At 42.9% G+C, this 23,484-nt stretch overlaps 1 protein-coding gene across 14 annotated transcripts in view; it reads left to right on the forward strand.

Annotated features, from left to right (window-relative positions):
- CELF2 (CUGBP Elav-like family member 2) overlaps positions 1 to 23,484 on the forward strand; it is a 577,644-nt gene that overhangs the window by 472,532 nt on the left and 81,628 nt on the right. For all 14 annotated transcript variants that reach the window (XM_054819652.1, XM_054819577.1, XM_054819567.1 and 11 more), the window contains one exon: positions 21,045 to 21,093. In XM_054819652.1, coding sequence (XP_054675627.1) covers positions 21,045 to 21,093 — 49 coding nt within the window. The remainder of the gene's footprint in view (positions 1 to 21,044; positions 21,094 to 23,484) is intronic.

A 23,484-nucleotide genomic window follows, 5' to 3' on the forward strand; every position in this document is an offset into this window, starting at 1 on the left:
GTCTCATCTTCATTAAGACTCTCATGGCTTTGTTAAAGGTGTTTAACTTCTATTCCCTAAACAAAATAATTCAATAAATTCCCCCCATCTCAATTTATTCTCTACCTTCAGTTAGATGTAATAATCTTAGTCGCTCCCGTGCTCTGATTTGGTGCTTAGTGAAAATTGGCTCCTGTACAGAGGGCAAACCTGGAAGAGCTGTACGTGGGGACTGCTTTAGCCGCCTTTGTGGCGCTAACGTTTTGTGCTTGGCTTAGTTTTAACGTGCATTAATTTAAAATCAGAATGTGCTCTGTTTGGCTAACTAGTGAATCTGATATAGGATTTCCTGGCAAGAGTTAAGTGCGGATGGGTGACACAAGAGCACGATACGTTGGTTGGATTCTTGGAGCCCAGTACCCAAACAAATACACCTTTAAGCTCATGCAAGGCTACTTGAAGTCAAGAATCGATGAGAATCCATTTGTAAAATCTACACCTAAAACTCTTTGGAGTCTTTGTTCTGTCTTTGAAGTTAGATTGACCTGACATGGCAACAATTATTTGTTGCCTATATGTATATTTTTGCATATATCCTGATAGCTAGCTAAGGTTATCACAAAAATAATTAACAGCCCACGCTGATTTAGTCCTCAGCACTTGTCTGCTTTTAACAGGCTAATGGTTCACGTGGTTCTTATTTCAAGTGGGATATACATATTCCTAGTAGCAGCAGACCCTTTGTATAGAAGTTCTGGCATGAAATTGGGACATTAGCTGTATAAATCAATTTATTTAAGGGTTTAACAATGGAGAAATGCAGTTTTGAGAAAGCTCTTTGAAATTTTAAAACAGCAAGGTGGAGTTTGTAGGATCTAACTGTCTTGTAAAATATTAATGGCTTCCTTTTTTGCCAGATGTTGTCTAAGGAAAGATTTTTCAGTTTTTACATTATAAGAATCACTGCTGGTTTTATTAAATGCCGTTTATGTGACAAGGAAACAGGACTGCCTTAGGGGCAACTTTTCCCTAAGTGTTCTGCACTGGCTGTAAGGAAACCTCAGGGTCCATTGAGGGGTGTAGAATACGAAAAACTGATTTTTAAAGAGGAACTTAGCTCCTTCTGCTCTTTTGGTGCCCGTTCACAGTAGGGTTCATTCTGCCGTACACCAGGCTGCAATCACACCGCTCCATTTTGGGGCTTCCCGTCATTCCCGCAGACCAGCACAGGTTTCCCACGGAGTGTAAAACACCTGTGGTCTCGCTACGTGCCACGGCGGGTGGAGGTATCGCAGATATCGGCGAGGCAGTGCCACGGCCGCTCTGGTTGCGTGGGGCTTAAGGGGTTGTAACGTAGGAAAGAAATCTCAGCACTGTGCTGAATCGGTTTAGCAGGTTATTTAACCTGCAGAATAATCTGTTTCAAAATGCAAGCATCCATGACGACTTACTGTGAACCCACGTTCGCTTTCTGATAAAATACCGTTTGTCCAACAAAAAGCAAAAAACAAAATATATTTCTGATTTTCACTTTAGATCATGAGTTCTGCTCATTTCCAATGAAAATCCCGGCACGCTCCTTTCTGGAGCAGCGTTTTAATACCCAGTCCCCTTCTCTGCTTTAGGCCTCATGAGTTGTCAGTACCGTGTGAGCATTATGTAAAAATTATCTGTAATAAAAAGGTAATCATCCAATATGACTTGAATAATAGCCTGAATATGAGATATCAGTGACTTTGAGAGATTTTGACAAACAGAAAGAGCAATTAAGTTAGTTAAGGGATTGGAGTGATTGATTTATGATGACGAATTAAACTAATTCAGTACCCATGTAGCATGGCCAAATGCTGTTTAATGAAGGATCCGAAAAGTCTAGAACTGTTTAAATGATAAAAATAACCAGATGGGAAAGCAGAGAATTCCCAGGGAGCGCCTATTGCTAGGAACTGAACTAGAAGACATTGAATGATGTTGAGAAAGTGAATCTGGCCCATTTCTTCCTTTAAAATACTGTGCAAATGGAACCACTTAATGCTGCATTTTGTCCGGCTCAGAAGAAGTGATTTTTTTATTATGCAAATACACCACTGCCACCTCTTACCCTCAAAAAAAGCTACACTGACTTTGCCACTTAAATGAAAAATCAATATTTGCACTAAATTCAGGTACCTTAGTGGAAAGGCTGGGTGTGCATCTACCATTACTGTGAAAAACAGAATGGATCACCAGCCATGAATTCACAAAATGATAAAAAGTGACTTAGGAGCCAAGTGAAATCCCTGGAAATAGCTGAACTTGCAGCTTAATGGCGGAACGATGGCCGTTGTGCAGGCGTAGGGAGAGGGGAACATTGACTAAGTGAAAATAACTTCTCTAAATTGAGCAAAACATTTAATACGTAATTCTACTGTCCCTTTTTCTCAATGAAGGATGGGGGGCAGGTTCACCTTCCCATACAGCCTGATCATTAGGATAGCTTTCTGGTGTGCAGGAGAATGCAGTTCATGTCCTCTCTGGCTTGTTTGTTGTAAGGATTTAACTTGACTTGACCTAACAGAGCCTTCACCACTGGACTTAGTTGAGATTGGAGGTCACCGCTTCTCTTGAAGCTGTTCCACTGTGTATGAAAGTATTAAACTCTTGTGGGCTTGAGAGAAAGGAAGTAAATACACTTGGTTGCCTAGTACAGAGGGCAGTGACTCAAGAATTGTGATATCTGGATGAGTCCGTGCTCTAATAAGTATTTTTATTATCTGGAAAAGCTTCAAACCTCTGGAAGATACTCTCCAAGAATAGGGAAGTGCAGGAAGATCCATTGACCTGAGGCACTGGGAGAAGGAGGCTAACCCTTGATCTAAGCCCTGCTCGGGGGGTGCTGCCCCAGCCTTACCCCTGGGGTATGTCAGGAGGGTGCAGAGCTGTGCAGGGTGTGGGCATCAGTGAGCTGTTTCACATCCCGGACATTGACACCGGACCATTGCTTTTCCCTGGTGTAGCAGATCTGCTGAGAAGCAGGAGCACGTTAGCCCAGCTGCAAATGCAGTTAGAAGCACGCTAGCTTTTTTAGATAGCTCTTTTGGAGTAGTTCAGGATTATTTTTTTTTTTTTGTGCAGCTTTGCAGTCTAATAATATTGGGATGGAAACCAAGTAACGCATAATCCTGGCTTAACCTCAGAAAAATTCCCTGATGTGAAGCCCATCCCCAAAAGGCCAAACTGTTCTGGTGTGTGACACTGGGCTTTACCTCTGATTTCCATACCTCCAGACAGTTGAGGTCATCACTTTGCAAAATGCTTCCAGAATTGAATGTCCAACTTAGAACATCTTACTCAGCGAGGCTGGAGGATCTGTTCACAGGATATCACTTTCAGGCTGGGTACCCAAAAATCACTGACTGAGGAACCTTTTGCTGTGCACTTCAGAATGGAAAACTGAACAAAACTGAGAGGCCGTCACTGGAGTACTCTAGGGTATTGCAAAGCTCACCAAGATTTAGGTGGGGTGCTTAGCTAAGGATAATAGCCCAGGCACTCTCTTAAGGAGCTGTTTATCCTCCTGCTGGTGTTAGCTGTTTTCTGTTATCCGGAACAGAAAGTACAGGTGCTTCAGTCAGCCTCATTAGCACCATGACACAAGCTATTAAAATTGTCTTCTTAATGAAAAACTAGTTCAGGGAGCCTTCCTAGCAGTCTGACTACTCCTACAACAGTGAAATTAGAAAGGCAAATCATAAAAAATGTTGCAGGCATCAGGAAGTAACATCATTAGCGATGCCCTTGGATGCCGTTTACCTGCCTCGACAGCAATGTTTGGCGCCCATGGATCTGGGTTCTGTTATGACTAACTGGGCTTCATGGCATGTTCATAACAGAGAGAATGTTAGTTCAGCATCTTTCTGCCATTGTGTCCAACCCTGTGAGCTCTGCTGATTCTTTCAAAGATCTCTGCTGCGTGGTCTGTGGCTCTGTACGTTGCTATCAGTTGTCTCATTTAGCGTTTGGACTCCCGTGGTGGTGTGGGAAGCTGAGGCATCCCTAGATAGCTTTCTCCCATCTCAGTCGGGTAATGAACCATGCTGCTTAGATGCACCGTGCTGTTGCATGTGACAACCTACACGATGAGAGAGAAGACATATGTTCTGTCTTCTCTGTGGTCATTAGAAATCCCATAATACGTCCTGGAAAACCAGGTGAAACTGTGTGGCTTGATTGAGCTTCCTGCTCTAATAACACACTTTGGGCAATTATATTCTGCCTAATTAAAAATACACTTTGCAGACCCAGAAAGATAATTAGTTTTTTGCTTGTTGTCCTAAAGAAATTATCATCTTCATCAGCTTAGTTGGAAGAGCCGCTTCTTTGTCCACTCTTCCCCCGTGGTGTGCAGAGCAACCCTTGCTCCTCTTGCCAGCAGGGTCACCGGGGCTGCTAGAAATACTCAGGGAGTCCTTTGGGTGCAAGCACCTCTTTGGGGTGCAGACATGTTCATCTGATTGTCATGGTAGACATCCAAAAGACACCAAAATGGGCTGTGGATTCCCACGCTGAAAAGTTAAGGAAGACCCCCAGTTGCAGAGCTTATATTTCAGGCTGTCAGTGTATGGAGCAAGTGATCAGCACCCTCCAAAACAGAGAGCAAATATCATTAAAGTGTTAAATACCTTTTAATGGGAAAAGCAATACCAGAGCAGGCAAGGCTGATGTTTGTCTTACTTTTGGAACGGTCCGTAATTTCACTTGCGGCTTTGCTGAAATCTGTAATGGCTTTGCTCCCAGAATGTAGCCCGAGTATCTCCAGGAGCGGAGAGAAGCAGTCATCGAAAAACATGCCACCATGACTCCATTTATTAACAAAAGCCTGTCTCTATTGCGTTGTGCCAGGGAAGTTAAAAAAGCAAAAACTGCAAAAGAAAAAAAAAAACCAAACCACTGAGCTAAACAGCGTCTTAAGCAGTGGTAAACAAAATGTAGATTCCTTTGTGGTTGATTTTTATCCAGCTGCAGCCAAATATCAAAGCGATATCAAAGGAAAGCTACCCATTAATTAATTCAGACTGACTTCACAAAGCAAGCTGAAGCTTTTGCTGATATCTGATTCTGACAACTTCCTAATCTTCACAAGTTGTCATTAAGAGTGGCATTAAAGCAGTCTGCAGTCAATCCCAGCTCTCGCCCTATTGTAACTCGGAGATGGGCTATCTCCCATCGCGGGGGGGCAGGGGGGGGAAATATATGCAAGCAGGGGTTAGAATAAGCAACTTTGCTTCTTTGCAAATGGAATTTGCAATGTATCAGGGAATCTCATGAATACATTGCCTCTGTCATTCATGCTAGGAACGCTCACCCAATCCCACTTGCAACCGTTACAAGTTGCAGCGAGTGGAAGTTTTCTCTTCTGAAGGAGAAACACAGGGAAAAAACAAAGAAAGAAAGAAAGAAAGAAAGAAAGAAAGAAAGAAAGAAAGAAAGAAAGAAAGAAAGAAAGAAAGAAAGAAAGAAAGAAAGAAAGAAAGAAAGAAAGAAAGAAAGGAAGGAAGGAAGGAAGGAAAGAAAGAAAGAAAGAAAGAAAGAAAGAAAGAAAGAAAGAAAGAAAGAAGCTCGCTCATGTCTGAAAGAAATAATTGGAAGTCTGTAACGATCTTTAAGAATGTATGAATAGAGCCTTATCATTGATTTCAAGATAGAGAACATAGGATTCTGTGTTGAAGAAAATAAGATTGTGGAAAATAAGACGCTAATCAGAGGATAAGATTAGTTTTAAACTAAGCACTGAAAGTCAGGTAGCTCCATAAGTGAAGCTTGTAATTCCACCATGAAAATAAACAAAACACTCCGGTGTTCCTTACCGCTGCCAGGATCTCTCAATGGGATTACAGCCTCATGCAGAGATGCGAGGTATGCGATACCTTTCCGTTTCCATTCAACCGTAAATGGCTCAAATGATTGAAGGGAGTTTGTGTTCTAGACCATCACTTGAGCAAGTATCCGCCAGACAGCGACTAATATTATTTTGTGGCCGATTCATGACAATACCTTAGAGGAAAATGTGCTGTGTTATTATACAGTATGTTCGTTTCAAATATTGCGAGGAATACAGAGAGGATAAATGCTGTTGTGGGAGTACCTCGCCTAGCATCCAGAGCAGCATGGATGTAGATGGTGCATTTATTTCCTCCAAGGCCAAGTCCTGCCCAAATGTCAGTGACAAATGGGAATTATTTTTGATTGTACACAGAACTGAGGATTTACGGTCATAAGAGGTGAAATAAAACTTAGATCAAGTATCAGGAAAACCCAGTATCTCCCCAATTAGAATAATCTTCTAAAGGAAACAAAGTTAAATCACAATCCTTAGAGGCATTTGGGGTAGGAAAGAATTAGAAAATATATGCTAGGCAGTAATCCTGTATTGGCATTAAGTCATTCGAGATGAGCAACTGGATTTTTTTATCTCTCAATTCTGCCATTTCTAAGAAGTGAAAGAAATCGCTATGCTTGCATGAATATAGAATCCTCCTGTTTGTACAAAAATATATAACTAACCAAAAAGAAAGATGCTGGTGAGTAAGAGCTACAGTGGGTTTAAATGCTGTGCTTACACGCTTGTGTCGGGAGGGCTCCGAGGGTTGCTCAGGCAGGCGTGTCCCTTGCCTCTCATGACCCTATTCATTTTGCAAAGAATGACGTGGATTTATCCCAGTTTAAAAGTGGCCTGATAGCTACCAGCTTCCACGTCTGGCACTTGTCTTCCTCCCTGTTGACATGAAAGCCAAAAACAGAGGGTGCGACTTGGTGAAAATTTCTTTTCTGCACCCATGCCGTCTTCCCCTGTGCTTTCATTGCCCTCTGCTAGCTTCGCTGAAGCTGCAACAGCCCTCGGGCTGCGTTAACCCCTCAGAAAAAATAGCATACGCCAAGAAACCGGGAGTTCAAGACTTCCAGTAGTTCCAAATGCTGCCTTTGGAGCAGGTAGGATGAATGAGGTAAGAGCTTTTAGCTGGGTTGGTTTTATCAGAGGACCTTCATGATAGCTCTCCGTGGCCTCCAGCTGTTCCACCTGAAGCCATCTCTGCAAAGAGATTTCTTTGACCTTTAGGCAAATCGCGCATCAAGATGTTACTCATGGGGCACAACGCAGAGAAAACTTCTAGTTGAGTAGAAGAGCAATATAAAGAATAAGTAAGGGAAGACAGCTTTTCGCATACTGGCATTTATAGTCACTAAATGAAACATATTGGTCCTTTTTTTCAAGAGAATCAAGGGACCCAGTCTCTGGAAAAATACATTAAGGTTCATATTTGGGGTCAGATGCTAGTTCAGAGCTTTGCAGATAGGTGGAGGCAGGTCGACTTTGGCCTTACTGTCCCTGATGCTGTCCCTTTTACTAATGAAAGCTTAATCGCAGCTCGGTCCAAATACCACAGCCAGCTGGAACCGACTCATTCTTCATAAATACATGTTTCTGCTAATGTTGTCCATTTGTTTTTTTGTTTAACTTCCCAAGCACCTATTGAGGGAAATATTTAAATACATTAGAATTCCTTAAGCTTAACATTATAAATGTGTCCTGCATGTTTAGTATGAATAAAAAATACTTTCCTTATCCCAAAGAAAGCACTGGCAAAGTGCGTTAGCTACAGAGATGCTAAAAAATTAAAGAGAATGAATTCATACAAAGGGTGGTTAAAAAATTACGTGGTTATTTAATGTGATTCTTACTGCCGTTTGTAATTCTACATACACACAACTAGACGTTCATATTTTCGTGTGGGCAGTGTGTGTTTGTGTACGGTTGTGGCTGGAGACTGCAGTAACATTCTGTTTTCATAGATGGATCAAATATCGAGCTATCTTTTTTCATTCTCTCTCCACAGCCAGATTATTTCACCACTGCAGAGTATTGGCATAACACTGAGAGCTTTTATTTGGATGCTGATACTGGATAGTTGTGGAAAATTCCTGTAACTTCAGCTCATGGAGAGCTTAAATAGAATTTATGAGCCGTATCCTCATTTGGCGTAAAATATTATGGCTTCACTCGTTAAACAATAGAACTGTACTGCTTACCCCAGCTGATCTCAGTCAGGAGAGCAGGATTTTTGACATCTTCATTCAAAACCCCTTTTCTACCTGAACGCTTTGGCTATTCCCTGCAATATGTAAAGAGGCACGCGTGTCGACAAGTAGTTTGGGGCTCATAGCTGACCTTTGAAGAAATCTGGATTAGTCTGTGTTTGGTAACAGGGAGAAATTTGACTGCCTGCCTGACTGCTGGCGAGGTGGGAATTGTGAATCGAGACGTGTATTCGGGACTCAGAACTGCTCTGCACCTTTGCTGAGTGAAAACGGCAGCAGCCCCACATCATCGGTGCCAACTGTTTGTATAAATTGTACCCTTTGCTCTAATTTAAAAGGTAGAATTTCAATAGAAGTTATAATTTTGATGCTTTCTGGGCTTATTTTAGACTTACCTCAATCATACTTTCTAGCTCTTAAGATGTTCTTGCTGGCACATTGTAATGCAAATACAAAAGCCTTCCAACAAGAACTTTAAAAAAGCTTTGCATAAAAAAAATAATAAAAAAATCCCTTAGCCTAGAATTCGAGTTTTGTACCAAATACTTTAGTTCCTGTTAGAAGAGGAGACCAAGCATGTTGTTGGATCAAGGTGACCTTCCATGCTGCAGAAAGAGTCAGGCAGAAGATCCGCGTAGTAAATGAACAGAAAAATCCGTGATGTGAAACTGAGGGAGTAGCTGAGGCTGGCTTCTCTCTTATTGAATGAAAGCCAAAAATGAAGAAGATAAGTGTAGATGAGATAACATTGTAAAAGGAACAGAGAAGCCCCTGACTATGCTTTCTTGCCTTTCTGAAATGTTGCTGTTGCTGGCCATTGCCTTTAAAGGGTTATTTCCTGAATTTCAGCTTGGCAAAGGTAGAGGATATTGCTGAGCATAATCACATGGTGTTTTCCCAGAGCACAGTTCACAGAGGAGACAGCACATGCAAGCACAGAACAGCGTAAATCTTAAAATAAAACTTCTGCAAAACAAGCATTTAATATCCTGGTAGCTGTGCCCTCAGTCACAGCCGAGTTAGTGTTTTGCATTACAAAAGCCGTTGCATGTTTTAAAAACCATTGCATTTAAACTAAATTTCTTCATGGTCATCGGTAGCCTAAAAGAGAATTTATTTTATTTTTGTTTGGGATTGTGTTTTTGGGGGACGAGAAGAAGGGGATGGAGGGTTACTTTGTTTTCTTCACAAGTTTTTAAAAGTCATCCTAGATGTTGATGAGGAATCGGAGGGATTTATGTAGAAAGGGAGGGGTTTCATGTGGACCGGGCTCAAACATTACCGCCCTAAAATGGTGCCCATAGCCTGAGCTATGTAAAGATTTCCATTTGCCAGCAGGAGAGGGTTTTTTTTAAGATGGGAACTTCATCTTGAGTCTTTGAAGATCCTGAAGTCATAAATGAGAAGGGCAAACTTCCCTGAGCAGGCCATCAGGAGTCAGGCTTCCTGAGCAGGGGATTTGACTTTTGCTAGGAAGAAAAATGTGGAAATACGCGTCTCCAGACCACTCGAGTAAGCACAAGCGTCTGCTGTGCTGCCTTCCCCTTCTGGGATGGTTAAGGGGCCTCTGTTTCATTCCCGTGGGAGGTGGGAAGACTTTTCATAGAAGATGAGATAATAGGTAGTGTGTTTTGGCTTTGCTCTGGTTCTGCTTTCCAAATATTAATACGGGGGTGGTGGTGGTGGGGAGTGGCGCTCTTAGATTTGAAGGAAAAGTACTCCTTTTTAGGTCTCAACCTCCTGTTGACTTCTGGAAGCCAACACCCAACTAGGGAGATGGAAGAAAGTACGGCTTCAGAACACTTGAGTCATCTCCAGTGAGACATTGACTGTAAGACTTGTGTCATGCTGGGAATTGAGTCCCGGCATCTTAGGTCATGTTGGGCAAATCCACCCAATGCAGCGCAAGGTTGCATTAGTTATTAGCTGAGATCCCAAACCCACAACAGCTTGGCTGGCATTTGGTTCCTCCAGCTATCCTACATCACTGCTTCAGGTTCTTATGTTACCTCTTGAGTAGGGTATCTAGGGAGTAATAATGTAAAAAAAAAATAAGCTTGTGTGGAGTACATTTGCTTATTAATGGCTTACCTATACCTGGTGATAAAACCACAAGATTTTCGCTTGGGAGACTTGGCTTTGGTTGTGGAATAACTCCAGATGAATCACGTATAGCATCTGTGCTTTTTTTCCCCCATCATCTTCCTTTCTGCTAAAAAGAGATAGCAGCAGTAAGTACCTCGCAATGGTGTTAGGAGGAGAAATCAATTAGAGCGTGAGGAGCTCAGGCTCTGCTGCGGTGCGGACAGCTCGGATGCCTCCCTTCGAGTAGTCGTTCTGGGCCACGCGGTGCCTCCCTGCATGACGCCGGGCAAATCGCTGCTTCACCGCGCTTCGTTTTCCACTCAGAAATGTGGGCAGTAATTTTTACTCCTCGCAGTTACCTTGAATGGGTGTTAAAACTCAGTCAATTAATGTCACGGAGAGACTTTTGTTATCTTTCTGTGCCTTATCGTTTTAATGCAAAGGGAAAAAAAAAAAAAACCACCAACCCCACGACGGCATGCAAACTTCAATTGGCAAAATGTCAACAAAAGTTATTGCCGCTGCAGATGAGATGGATAACTCTTGCTGTTAAAATAATATCTGGCGTTTTGCTCAGATGTCTAATGGGTTTGCTTTTTAAGCATGGATGATACAAAATATCCCCAAGGCATTATTCCCAACAAGATATAGTATCCCACTTAATGTCTATTTTTAGGATTGAATAGGTTCTGTAAAGGCTCATTTGTTTGAAGAAAAGATAGTTAATCACTTTGGTTTCCATGTGATTTTGAAGAGAGAAATACTGGTCGTACCTCCTCTTCCTTATCTCCACTCTGTTTGGCTCGCACGTGTCCTGGAGTTGTTGCCATTTGTGGGGGTGGTAAGAAATGAAGGAATTAAATAAATGGAGTAGAACTGCTAACAGAGCAACAGTAGTTATTTGCACATTAGGAAGTGAGGTTGTCGCTTCCAAGACCGCCAACTTTTTCATTTCTATACGAGGGTACAACTTTTAAGGGAGATCAAGTGTTATAGCCTAATTAGTAAATGTATGGGAGGAGCAGCAGGATGCGGGGGGGACTGCGGAAGGGATCACTAGAATATTATTATTATTTTAAAGCACAGCATTGTTTTTAGTCTCTCCAGCTAATGTTCAATTTAACTTGAATTTAAAACATGGAGTGTAGTGGATTGCAAATGACTGAGTTGGAAAGCTTCCAAAAGTCATTGAATTTCAGCAGGTTTAGTGTTCTCTGGTAAAAGAAACAACTTGTTTTAAGCAAGCTATATGCTTGTTTCTGTGCTCTAAATAGAAAATAATGATGTTATGCATTACTGCATGAACTATATTTGGCACCCACCAGCAGTATTCATTTTCTCCTGCTTCTCTCCCTTCCTCCTTCCCTCCCTCCCTCCCTCTCTCTCGCTGTCTCTCCAAAATATGCATATATATATATATATATATCTGACTGACAGTAATCTAGGAGGCCAAGTAAGAGACCACATTCTTCTGCTACAAAAATTGTATGAATACCTAACACAGTTTAAATCCCTTAAATTGGGATTTATGAAGGGATGACAGCAAACAATCTTCTGGCTCTGCCATCGCTCAGGCAGTAACAGCTACTCGTTTGCGTTTATTTGTGAGAGTGTGTGATGGATGCACATTTGTCCTCCTTTTACCCGTGAATAAACGTAAGGTAAATGACTTAAATCAATACTGGGAATCCAAAGCTCTGGCTGTGCTGGTAAAGCAAGCAGGACCACGGCATCGGTCTCGGTGCTAGCTAGCACTTTCCTGCCCGGTGTGTGGGCATGTTTGGGGGAATAACATGGGCTGGAGCCTGTTCCCACTGGGCAGTATGAGCAAGGGCATCCTGTTTTGAGAGGAAGGAGAAGTAGAGCTGTGTGAATGCAAGCTGTGCCACGCCACTCCTCTTAAGAGCCAGAGAGCGGTCCCTTGCCTCTTTTATTCACTAGTATTTATTTGGCCTCAGAGACTATCCCCGGTTCCCGGAGAAGTTCCCTGAAACTGTAGCCAGATATTGACTGTGTAATTCAAGTTAGTTTGACCCTAGAGAAGTCATTCTAAACAGTTCTTTTCGATAGGAAAATACACCTCTTTCACTTCTGGGAAACTTGCATTACTTGTGAGTCACAAGGGTTTAAACAAGCGAAACCAGTTGGCATTGAAGTGATGTGAGAAATACGTTCAAGAGCTCCTCCAAAAGAAAACTGAAAAACTTGGGAGCTAAGAGCTGAAACAAGGGACTGGGACTGGGATGGGGGGGCGTGTGGAGATGTTGCACATAATCATAGAATCATAGGATAGTTTGGATTGGAAGGGACCTTTAAAACTCATCTAGTCCAACCCCCCCGCAATGAGGGACATCTCCAACTAGATCAGGTTGCTCAGAGCCCTGTCCAACCCGACCTTGAATGTTTCCAGGGATGGGGCATCTACCACCTCTCTGGGCAACCTGTTCCAGTGGTTCACCACCCTCACGGTAAAAAATGTCTTCCTTATATCTGGTCTAAACCTACCCTTTTTTAGTTTAAAACCATTACCCCTTGTGCTGTCACAACAGGCCCTACTAAAAAGTCTGTCCCCGTCTTTCTTATAAGCCCCCTTTAAGCATTGCAGGGCCACAATAAGGTCTCCCCAGAGCCTTCTCTTCTCCAGCATGAACAACCCCAGCTCTCTCAACCTGTCTTCATAGGAGAGGTGCTCCAGCCCTCGGATCATTTCCATGGCCTCCTCTGGACTCACTCCAACAGGTCCCCCCATGTACTGGGGACCCCAGAGCTGGACGTAGTACTCCAGGTAGGGTCTCACAAGAGTGGAGAAAAGGGGGAGAATCCCCTTCCTCAACCTGCTGGCCACACTTCTTGTGATGCAGCCCAGGATACGGTTGGCTTTCTGGGCTGTGAGCACACATTGTTGTCTCATGTCCAGCTTTTCATCCACCAGTACCATCAAGTCCTTCTTGGCAGGGCTGCTTTTGCGCCCTTCATCCCCCAGCCTGTATTGATACTGGAGGTTGCCCCAACCCGTGTGCAGGACTTTGCACTTGGCCTTGTTGAACCTCATGAGGTTCACATGGGCCCACTTCTCAAGCTTGTCCAGGTCCCTCTGGATGGCATCCTGTCCCTCAGGCGTGTCAACCGCACCACTCAGCTTGGTGTCATCTGCAAACTTGCTGAGGGTGCACTCAATCTTGGAATGTCATTGATGAAGATAGTAAACAGTACTGGTCCCAACACAGACCCCCAAGGGACACCATTTGTCACTGATCTCCATCTGGACATTGAGCTGTTGACCTCTACCCTCTGGATGCGACCATCCAACCAATTCCTCATTGGGCCGAACAGTTCACCCATCAAATCCATATCTCTCCAAATTAGACAGAAGGATGTTGTGGGAGACGGTGTCAAAGGCCTTACAGAAGTCCAGATAGATAATGTCCATAGCTCTTCCCTTATCCACTGATGTAGTCATTCCATCACAGAAGGCCACTAGGTTGGTCAGGCAGGAATTGCCCTTGGTGAAGCCATGCCGGCTGTCTCAAATCATTTCCCTGTCCTCCCCATGCCTTAGCATAGCTTCTAGGAGGATCTGTTCCATCATCTTGCCAGGCACAGAAGTGAGGCTGACAGGTCGTTAGTTCCCAGGGTCCTCCTTTCTACCCTTTTTAAAAGTGGGTGCAATGTTTCCCTTTTTCCAGTCACCAGGGACTTCACCTGACTGCTGTGACTTTTCAAATATCGTGGAGAGTGGCTTGGCAACTACATCAGCCAATTCCCTCAGGACTCTGGGACGCATCTCATCAGGTCCTATACACTTATGTATGTTCAGGTTCCTCAGGTGGTCATGAACCTGATCTTCTCTTACAGAGGGAGGGACTTTGCTCCCCCAGTCCCTGTCTTGCAGTCTATCCACTTCAGAGGTGTGGGAAGAGAGGGTGCCAGTGAAGACTGAGGCAAAAAAGTTGTGGAGTATCTCAGCCTTCTCCTCGTCCATTGTTACCCGTTTGGCAGTCTTGCTCATCAGGGGGATGATGCTTTCTTTGGCCTTCCATTTCTGGCTGACATACCTGTAGAAGCCCTTCTTATTATTCTTTGCAACCCTTGCCAAGTTCAGTTCTAGCCATGCCTTGGCCTTCCTGACCCCATTCCTACACAACCAGGCAGCGTGCCTGTACTCTTCCCAGGATACCTGTCCCTGCTTCCACTGCCGGTGCATTTCCTTCTTGCCCTTTAGTTTGACCAGCAAGTCTTGACTCAGCCATGCCAGTCTCTTGCCTTCCTTTCCTGATTTCTTACAACTGAGGATCAAGAGCTCTTGCGCTCTATGGAAGGCATCCTTAAAGATCTGCCAGCTCTGTTCTGCTCCCTTGTCTTGACGTCACCAATTAGCTCACTTGCATTGGTGAGTAATCAACAGGTCCAGTATCGCATCGCCTCTGGTAGGGCTGTGTATTACCGTGCTTAAGAAGTTATCCTCAATGCTTTCCAGGAGTTTCTTGCATTGCCTACAGCTCACCGTGCTACTTTTCCAGCAGATGTCGAGGTGGTTGAAGTCCTCCAGCAGGACAGGAGCCTGCGAGCACGATGCCTCCTGTAGCTGGAATAAGAAGGCTTCATCAATACTCTCCCCTTGACTGGGCAGCCTGTAGTAACCAACCACAAGGTTCCCTTTGTTGCCTTGGTCTCTAATTCTCACCCATAAGCTTTCAGCATGCTCGTGGCTATTCTTCAGAGACAGCTTTTCACACTCTTACCTATTTCTTGATGTAGAGGACAACCCCTCCACCCCTCCTTCTTCGCCTGTCCACCTGTCCCTTCTGAACAGCCTGTAGCCATTGATAGCCGCAGTCCGGTCATGGGATTTGTCCCGCCAAGTTTCAGTAATGGCAACTCGTTCCAGAAGGTACTAGTAATATGATAATAATCCAGAAGAACAATGATCTCTGAAGATACTGAAAATCGTTTAATTCTCCAGTGCTTGTGGACCATTTCCCCTTCTTCCCATGGTCTTTTGGTAGGTCAATACTTTCCTTCCTGACTTCCAGACTCAGAAAAGGTGCTCAGGAACCTGGCAGGTAAAGATTTGGATTCTTCTTTTCCTTGGACTACTGTTCTAATTAAGCTGCTCTCACTAATTTGATCAGTAGCCTGGAGAAAATTTTAAATTCATTCCCAGACCAGAGTTAGCAAAGAACATAAATTTTTCCTACCAGTTTTCATGCCGATGCCTCTTTAGGTGCTTTCTTTCCCCGTGCCTGTAGCCTGTCCCTGCTGCTCCTTAATATTTTCTTCCTCTTTGGTTTTCCTGTTGGTTAAAAAAAGTCCATGGATTTACAGTCTTTCCCCCAAGAAGAACATTGGGGTTTTATTAAGGTCTGACATCTCTTCTTCTCTCTCCCACATTCTCTCCTGCCATTTTACAATTCTGAGATGTACAAAATGTGAAGGAAGTCCCCTTTGGCTTCAACAATGATTGATGCCAGCAAGAAGCAAGTCCCAAAGTGCTAGAAATGACAAGATACATGCAAGCTGTCATCATTTAATCCTATTGCAGTTTGTTTGGTTCGGATGTTACCTGAGTAACCCAAGTTTTTTAAATTTCCCCTTTGCTTGGGGGAAGGTTTAGCTCAATTTTGTGTGGTGTTTCCCCATGATGCGGTCTGCGAGGGTGACAGGTAAGGGACAAACTGAGCTGGGGCATGTCTAGAAACTTAGCGCCATGGCAGATGACAGGGAAGAGAGGAAGGGGACAGGTCTACAGAGGGCTAAGAGCTCTAGAAATCTGCTGATGGCTTTCAAGGGTTGTAGAAAGATGACGAGAGGACTAGTAAGGAGTGAAGAGTCATGGATAACATCCTCCACACAACCATCCTAAACTCCTGTGGTGTAAAGTCACACTGTGCTTCACTTCAGAGGACTTTTAGGAGATGATCTGTTACTGAGCTTGGTGAAGGCATGGGCAGGTTTATGTGCATTTTAATCCTTTATGAAGAGTGGTTTTCTTTCCTCGAGTCACGACGAATGATGGGAGCAAGGCACGTGCAGCCTGCAGTGGCAGGAACGGAGAATAAAAGCTGCTAATAGATGTGGTAATCATGTATGAAGGTGGTTTTGTAATGGACCGTAAAATAATGATTTTACATAGTCTAATTACATGGTCAGAGTTTTGGAGGTGCTGAGGGCACCCGAATTTCACAGACTCAACACAGCTGCAGCAAATTGAGCCCATCAGCTCCTTCATCTTCACTGAAAGGCATTTCCTGCTTTTTAATCACTGAAGTCCTCAGTGAGACAAACGTACTCACATATATAACAAAATACCTCTCATTAAACCAACCGATACAGATCATTTAAAGTGTCGACCGCCTCAGCCTACAGACCTTCCTTCATTCGCAGAAATTACTCCTTGCAGGAAGTCTTTAGCCTACCTAGAACATCTGAGTGCCCATTTCGCTTCAGAAAATGGCTGGAAAACAGGTGCCCAAAAGCCTTTCCACCAAATACGCTGACAACTCTGAAATGAGATTTAAGCAATCTCGGCGGTGACTCAGAACGTGCCAATCCCATGCACGGCCATGCCCAGAGACAGTTCTTCCCCATTCACCCCTAGCGCTCTGGGCTTAAGATTACACCTGATTTGAAGCATCCCCTGACTAAATAAAACAAGCCGTAAGCTGATCGAGTCATGCAATGTGCAAGCACACAATAGTAATCACAGCTAATGACTCTGCTAAATGCTAGGCTGCACACACCTCCTTGTTTGGTGTTTGTTTTGTATACAGAAGGTAACATCGACTGAATAACGAGGATGCCAAGTTACAGATGGGGTTGTGGAATCGTATTTGACAGCTGATTAGAGTAATCTGACAGAAATGATGACTTAATCACCACGACAGACTCCAAATTCCCAGATAGAATTCCACCCAGGTTAATCTAATTTCCTTGCAATTTTTTTGCCAGAAATAGACTCTTAGCTGGCTAGTTTTCTCCCATGCAGATGTCACATGGCTTTGACAAGAATGTAAATAGGTAGCATTATTGTGGAAAAGATGACTTTGAGTCTCCAAAGCTGGAGAGGATGTGTGCCTTTGAGAGGTTTTTGGGTTGCTCTGCTGTGGTTTTTTCTCTAATGAAGTTATATTTACATACGGTGGGATGTACTGAGGAAAAAGAGGGGGGAAAAAGATGTGACTAGTCAATTGTCATTCTAGGCCGTGGCTCGGTCCTGCTGCTGCCCTTGACATAGCCGGTGGCCAGATTCTCATTGATTTCAGGGGGATTTTCAGGACTGCACGTTTGACAACTCTTTCTTTCCCTCGTTGGTTCCCATGGACCGCCTCAGCACCCCTGCTCGGGATGCGCCCAAGGAGAAGCGATGACGTGCTCGGCCTCGGGCTTTGCGTGGCCTCCGTGACAGCGCAGGCAGCCAATGGAGCCCCGGCTTCCCCGCCAGCGCTGCCGCGAGGCACCGCACGACCTTGGGCAACGGGCGTTTGCCTGCTCTCGGTTGTAAAACAGTGTCGTGGTGTGGTTTGAGACCTACGGATAGAGAGCACGTATAGGAAAGGTAGGTCGTGCCGTTACTGGCTGCACAGCTGCATTGGGTAGAGCTCTCTCAAATACTGCCGAGGAGAGGTTGCTCTTTACAGCCCGTAAGTAAGGTTGGGATATCTGGTCTGGTTTTGATATCCCCGTGCATGGTGCTTGCTGAGGGAAGCTGCCCACCCTCAGAAAGAACTTGCCTGAGAGCTGCGTTGTTCTCTTTTACTACAGGGTCTGAGCACAGAATGATGTTAATGTCTATAAATTATTTACTGCAGTTACTTCTCTCACTTTTGCTTATTTATTAATTGCAACTGTGCATTCATAAATACTGTATTTTTGTAAGCAAAGCTTTCTTCAAGCGCAGAAGAAAATGTTTCCTGTTTTTCTGTGTGACAACATGACATACTGAGAAATCACTTACCTTGAGATCCGTAAGTGTATGGCTTTGTGATGTATAGCTACAATAACAGCTTTCTGATAAGACATGAAATCCTTCATTTCAGTAGATGACATGATTCTAGTGGGTGGCATCTAATTTGAAACAGGTTTATATCATCTATAATCTTTTGGAGGGCCTCAGAAAGCACAGCTATTTTATTATTTTATAGCCTGCAGTTATACAAGCAAGATATAAAACGCAGAGATTATTTTCTCTTTTGCTCATAGTAGAGTGAAAGGATAGTACCTATTTAGCCTTTGTCTCTGCCCCTTTAATTTTCTTATTCACTGCACACTTCTTTGAGACTCATTCTTTTCTTTTCTTTTCTTTTTTACACCTACTTTTAAATATTTTATGGGTAGGGAGCTTATAATATGTATTGTCACGGCAGTTGTCTCTAGAGGTCAGCAATGAGTTTAATAATGAGATGCGAACCAGTGACTCTGTAAAACCCATTTCAGGTTATAAATGGCATGTTTTATTGAATCTAGTGTTAAAGGTTGTTAACGTATCAATTGGTGATGGTCAGGGTTAAACAAGCTTCAACACGAGCCCTCTCATGTTAGGAAACTGTGAGTAACGTATTTTTCCACCTTCCTCTTCGCCAAAGCCATGTTTGTGTATCGCATCCATTTTAGCATGGGCATTCTGCGGTTTAAACGCTCCAGGCCTGATCTGAATCTTTTCTTAGTTTTGCACCGATATAATTTTAAGAGCAACAGCGTCACTCCGGACTTTGACTTGCTGGTGCAAAGAGAATTTGGACCATGGCTTTTTAGCAGGAGCCTTTGAAATCAAGTCAAAACCCAGTTGAAGCATCTTCTTAAATCTTGCCTCTTGCTTTGCCAATGTAACAGATTACTGACTTAATGAACTTGGGGTAATTATGCATAACAGAAGAGGATGATTTCTGATGTGGTAACTGTGTTTGTCTGGTAACACTGATCTTTGTATTGTGACCATGGGGCTGCAAAAATAACTTACATGAATTCAGTCTGAAGTTGGCTTCTCTGGATCAGGCAGTTTGAAAAGTGAAAGGGTTTTAACGTTGTTAGAATTGCCTTTATTCAAAAGATCTCCAGTTAGGGACATGTAAATGCAGCTAGATAGAGTGATAGATTCTCTGTCTACATGAGGTCTGGATTTGGGTTGGGTTTTTCTTCTATAACTTGCATATTCCCAAATTTTCAGTGCTCATTTTTTTTTTCCTCTATTTTCTCACCACTCCGTTGCTCTGCAGAGACGTCAATACCTGCAGACGGGCTCATGGAGCAAGTTACACCTTTTTTCTTCTTTCACTTTTTGCTCGCTGAGTGGACAAGCTGCATCACATTCCCGTGAATTTAAAGTCTCCTGCAGTGCCCAATGTATTGTTGATGCCAGGATAAATGTTAAGCACTAGTTAAAGAAGATAAAGTACAATAGAAGTTCCTTTTTTTCTATAAATTAGATCGAATAAGAGTGGTGGCAGACAAGTGCTGGGCTATTAAAGTCCATTTGGGAAACAAATGATTCAAAGAGAACAGAATTGTTAAAATTGAAGTAAATTTATGCATCCTGGTGACTGCATCCACCGTGTGGCTTTGCCTTTTCCTTAGGGCACAGTGGGAGTTTTGCGAGCAGTACAAGGAATGCATTGATTTGCAGGGCCAGGGACCGTTCTGGACTTTGAGTAAATCTTAGGGAAACATTCATAGCAATATTTCATATTTTCTAAAGAATCTAGCAAGTGTGTCCCTGGAGGTTAAGTTTTAAGGGTTTTTTCTGCGCTGAAAAATTACAGAAAAGGCAAAAGAGCGTAGATTTCTTACATGCTCACGTGAAATGGTGAGGAATTGCTGAGGAGAGAAAAGGCTTCTGCTGCTGCCAGGTTTGTGCAGTCGAATGCCAGCAATTCTGCAGAACCCTATGGAAGAAAATAAGAGTGGGGCTTAAATATCTCCCACATTGAAGCTCAATGTGCGGTCAGTTCTGATGGCTTCTGAGAGAAGCTGTAACAAAATTTCCCGGAATCCATCACGGTGGACACAGGGCTGGCTATAACCAATGTCCAGTGGAGATCTGATGAGAGGAAGCTCAGCTGTTGTGGTGTTGCTATTCCTGAAACAACAGAAAACACCATTCATAAAAATTTGGTCGGAGTTATCAACAATTCAGTGTGGGGAGCATCGTTTATTAATGCAAGCTGAGGACACACCATAGCGAGTGTGCCAAGGTAGGATGCCACGTGATGTTCAGCTAGTAGCTACGCAGAGGGGTTGCTTTCTTTTGCGGGAAGAGGGACACGAATGGAGGAAGACGTTGAGAAGGAGAAAGTATTAGGAGTTTTTATGGAAGCCAGAATTGTACCATGTTGTGATTGAAGCTTTGTGAATGAATGCGTAATGTATTCTTAAAAAAAATTAAAGCTATATACTAAACAGTTATAGGAAGCACAAGTCTCTTCCTCTTCAGTCCTGAAAGAATCAGCACATGTTTTTTTAATTACAAGCAAAGTTCATTTGTCAAACTCAACTCCTCTGAGTATGTTTGAAATGCTTGCTAGTTCTTAAATTACTTGAAAATTCCATCTCGGTTTTGGCAGTGGTTGAGCTCAAAGAAAAAAAGTTGGTAAAACAGAAACCAAGCATGCCATAAATTAATGAGGGCGGTAACTTTAGAGGTCTTCTGAAACTAGATACAACAAATTAAAGTTTTATATAAGTCCTGTGGGCCCAATGATCTATTTTTTTAAAATCTTCCTGGTTATAAAATGCTCCTTTACCATTTTATTTTTTTCTTAAAAGCCAGTAATATAGTGTTATTTTGAATTTATATCATTTCAACGTGTTTAATATTAATCATGTATCTTTTCAGCTCTTCATTAAAAACATGATTCTTGATTTTTTATGACTATCCAACCTGCCTTACTCTTTTTCATTTTTGTTTTTAGATGCATCATCCTATTCAGATGAAACCCGCAGATAGTGAAAAGTCAAATGGTATGTGTTTCATTTATTTTTACTTACTCGTGACTCCCTCTAAACTAAAGCAAACACAACACTGCGAGAGTTTTTGCTTTACTCCTTGTGTGGTGAAAATGATACGAGGCAGTTTCCCTACACCTGACATGTCGGGGAAGATGTTGACCTGCTCTGAACTGCTGTTTATCCTCTGCTTTAAAGAAGGAAGGAAATGTTCTGAAAAACGGTCTTCCTTGTACCTGCTGTATGTCATGGCCTACCTCGCTACATCCGTCTTTTCCTTGTGCTCTCCTAGCAGCGAGGTGATGCAGGAGCACCTGATATTGATGAGATGGAGATGAAATTTTAATGGAGAAAATAAAAAAGAAAAGAAACAAAAAACCTTCTCATGTTAACAAACCACGTAAGCATCTGATGGGCCTTAAACCTTTGCCTAAAGTTCCTTTTTATAGAATGGTACCGTTCTGAATCTAAGCCAAATTGAAGTTTTAATCGTACGCTTGGTTCTGAACTGGGAACCCCACCTTGCAGCTCTCCGTATACTTATTCCTCTAAATGATTGTAAAATGAATGCTGTAATGACAGTAATATCCATTCAGAATACCAGGGTACTGCCTAAGTGGATGTATATGACATGCAAAATAGACAGCATCCTAAATCTATTAAACATGCCAGGTTTGTATATTCAAGGAAATAAGATAATCGGATGGTAACGCAACCTGGCTGTGTGTGATTCTTTAAAAATATATACGTGTGTATATTTTGCCCCTTGATTTGTTCCTGTAATTTTCTAAAATATATGTTAAAGATGTCATCTGCCTTCTTAGATTGCAAGAGCTTCATTTTCCCATAAGGCCCACATAATCAGAGCTGGTTCCTCCAACAGGCATCTTTGCACCTCATTAATTAGTAATCAGGGCAGAAGCCGTGCACTTAGAGATCTACATACCTGCAAATGTAAATTATGATTGGGCTCTAAATCTCTCCGCAAGGCTTTTTTAAGGCTTCTTTTTTGCTAATTGTAGTGCATCCCATTTTCAGCCTTCTCCAAGGATTATAAAGTTTGGAAGGAAATTAAAACTTCACATTATACTAGGTTTCCTATTATGATAACTTTCAAAACAAAACTGGCCACAAGCACAGGAAATTTGAGCCATCCCCCATTTGTAAGGGCATGGTGTTCTCCCTCTTGGGTTGAGTTTCAGCAGTGATTTCTCGCTGTCTTTGAGCGCTCAGAAAAGAGGCCAAGGCGCCCGCATGGACAGGAGGGACAAACTTTTCAAGCACCACTGTAGTCAAGGAAAACTTTGCTGTTGGAATCCAAACTCCACTCCCTAGTATTTATTGTGCTTCCCTTAGGTACAGGAACACTGGCCTGGACCCTCTGAACTAAGTATAGCCTCTATGGGTTCTTCTTTCAAAAATAAATTTCACTTCAGGTTCCTTGGCAGATTAGAAGAATAAGATGCGATGGGCCAAAATAGACTTCCCTTGAGTTGCTTGCACGTTGCCTGAAGTTTTCCTTCCTAGAGGAGATTGAACGTATTGGCAAAGCGCTATGGGGAATTGTGCAAATTCTGTCTTGTTCTGCAAATAGCACCTGCTTGGAAAGCAGAGTGGGTTGGCTCCTCGCTGCTGCTCTTAGACCGGGGTTATCTGCATGAGACTCCTGTCTGCACTGTGGGAGTACTCTCTTATTTCCTTATACCTATCCCTGTCATGAAAATCATGAGGGATTTGGGATTTTTTGCTTTTTTTTCCTTGCCTTTCTTTGTATTTTAGGGAAAGCGCATTGACAAATCGGAGGCTGCAATTGTCAAATTAAATACCTTTTTAAATTTAGACTCCTGGAGGGCATAGGTACTTCTGGTAGGCATGTTCTGGGGGTGGTGAACTCTTCTTTTTTAATGACTGGGGAAACAGAAGGCAATCTAATACCGTAACAATGGTAACAATGGTATAGCTCCTTGGAAAGACGGCGCGTAGGCATGGCATCCATGGAGGAGGTGAGGGTTTGTGAGCAGCTTGGAGAACCAAAAAGAGAAAGAACAGAAGCATGGGGAATGCGGAGGCCTGTTTGGCACGTGCTTCCCATATGCTTCAGGCTATCCATCTGAGGAGGTATGTTATCTGTGCCAACAGCAAATTGTAAACTGTACCTCTTCAACCAGATTGGTAAGTTCAAACGGGAAAAGAAAGAAAGCACGCCAAGGCATCTTGGTTTTCATGATCCATGATGTTTGAGCTTTTGAGTAATGCTTGAAACCCTTTGATTTCTGCGTAGTGGGAGGATCCCACTGCATTTTATAGGTAAAGTGGGTTTTCTCAAATTTCAAAGAGATTAAAGAAAGTATCTTGGTCAAAATTTCCAGATAGCTTGTGGAAAGATATGTAGGAGACGTTGAACGC

This window comes from Grus americana, chromosome 1 (assembly GCF_028858705.1).
Source record: "Grus americana isolate bGruAme1 chromosome 1, bGruAme1.mat, whole genome shotgun sequence".
Taxonomy (NCBI): Eukaryota; Metazoa; Chordata; class Aves; order Gruiformes; family Gruidae; genus Grus; species Grus americana.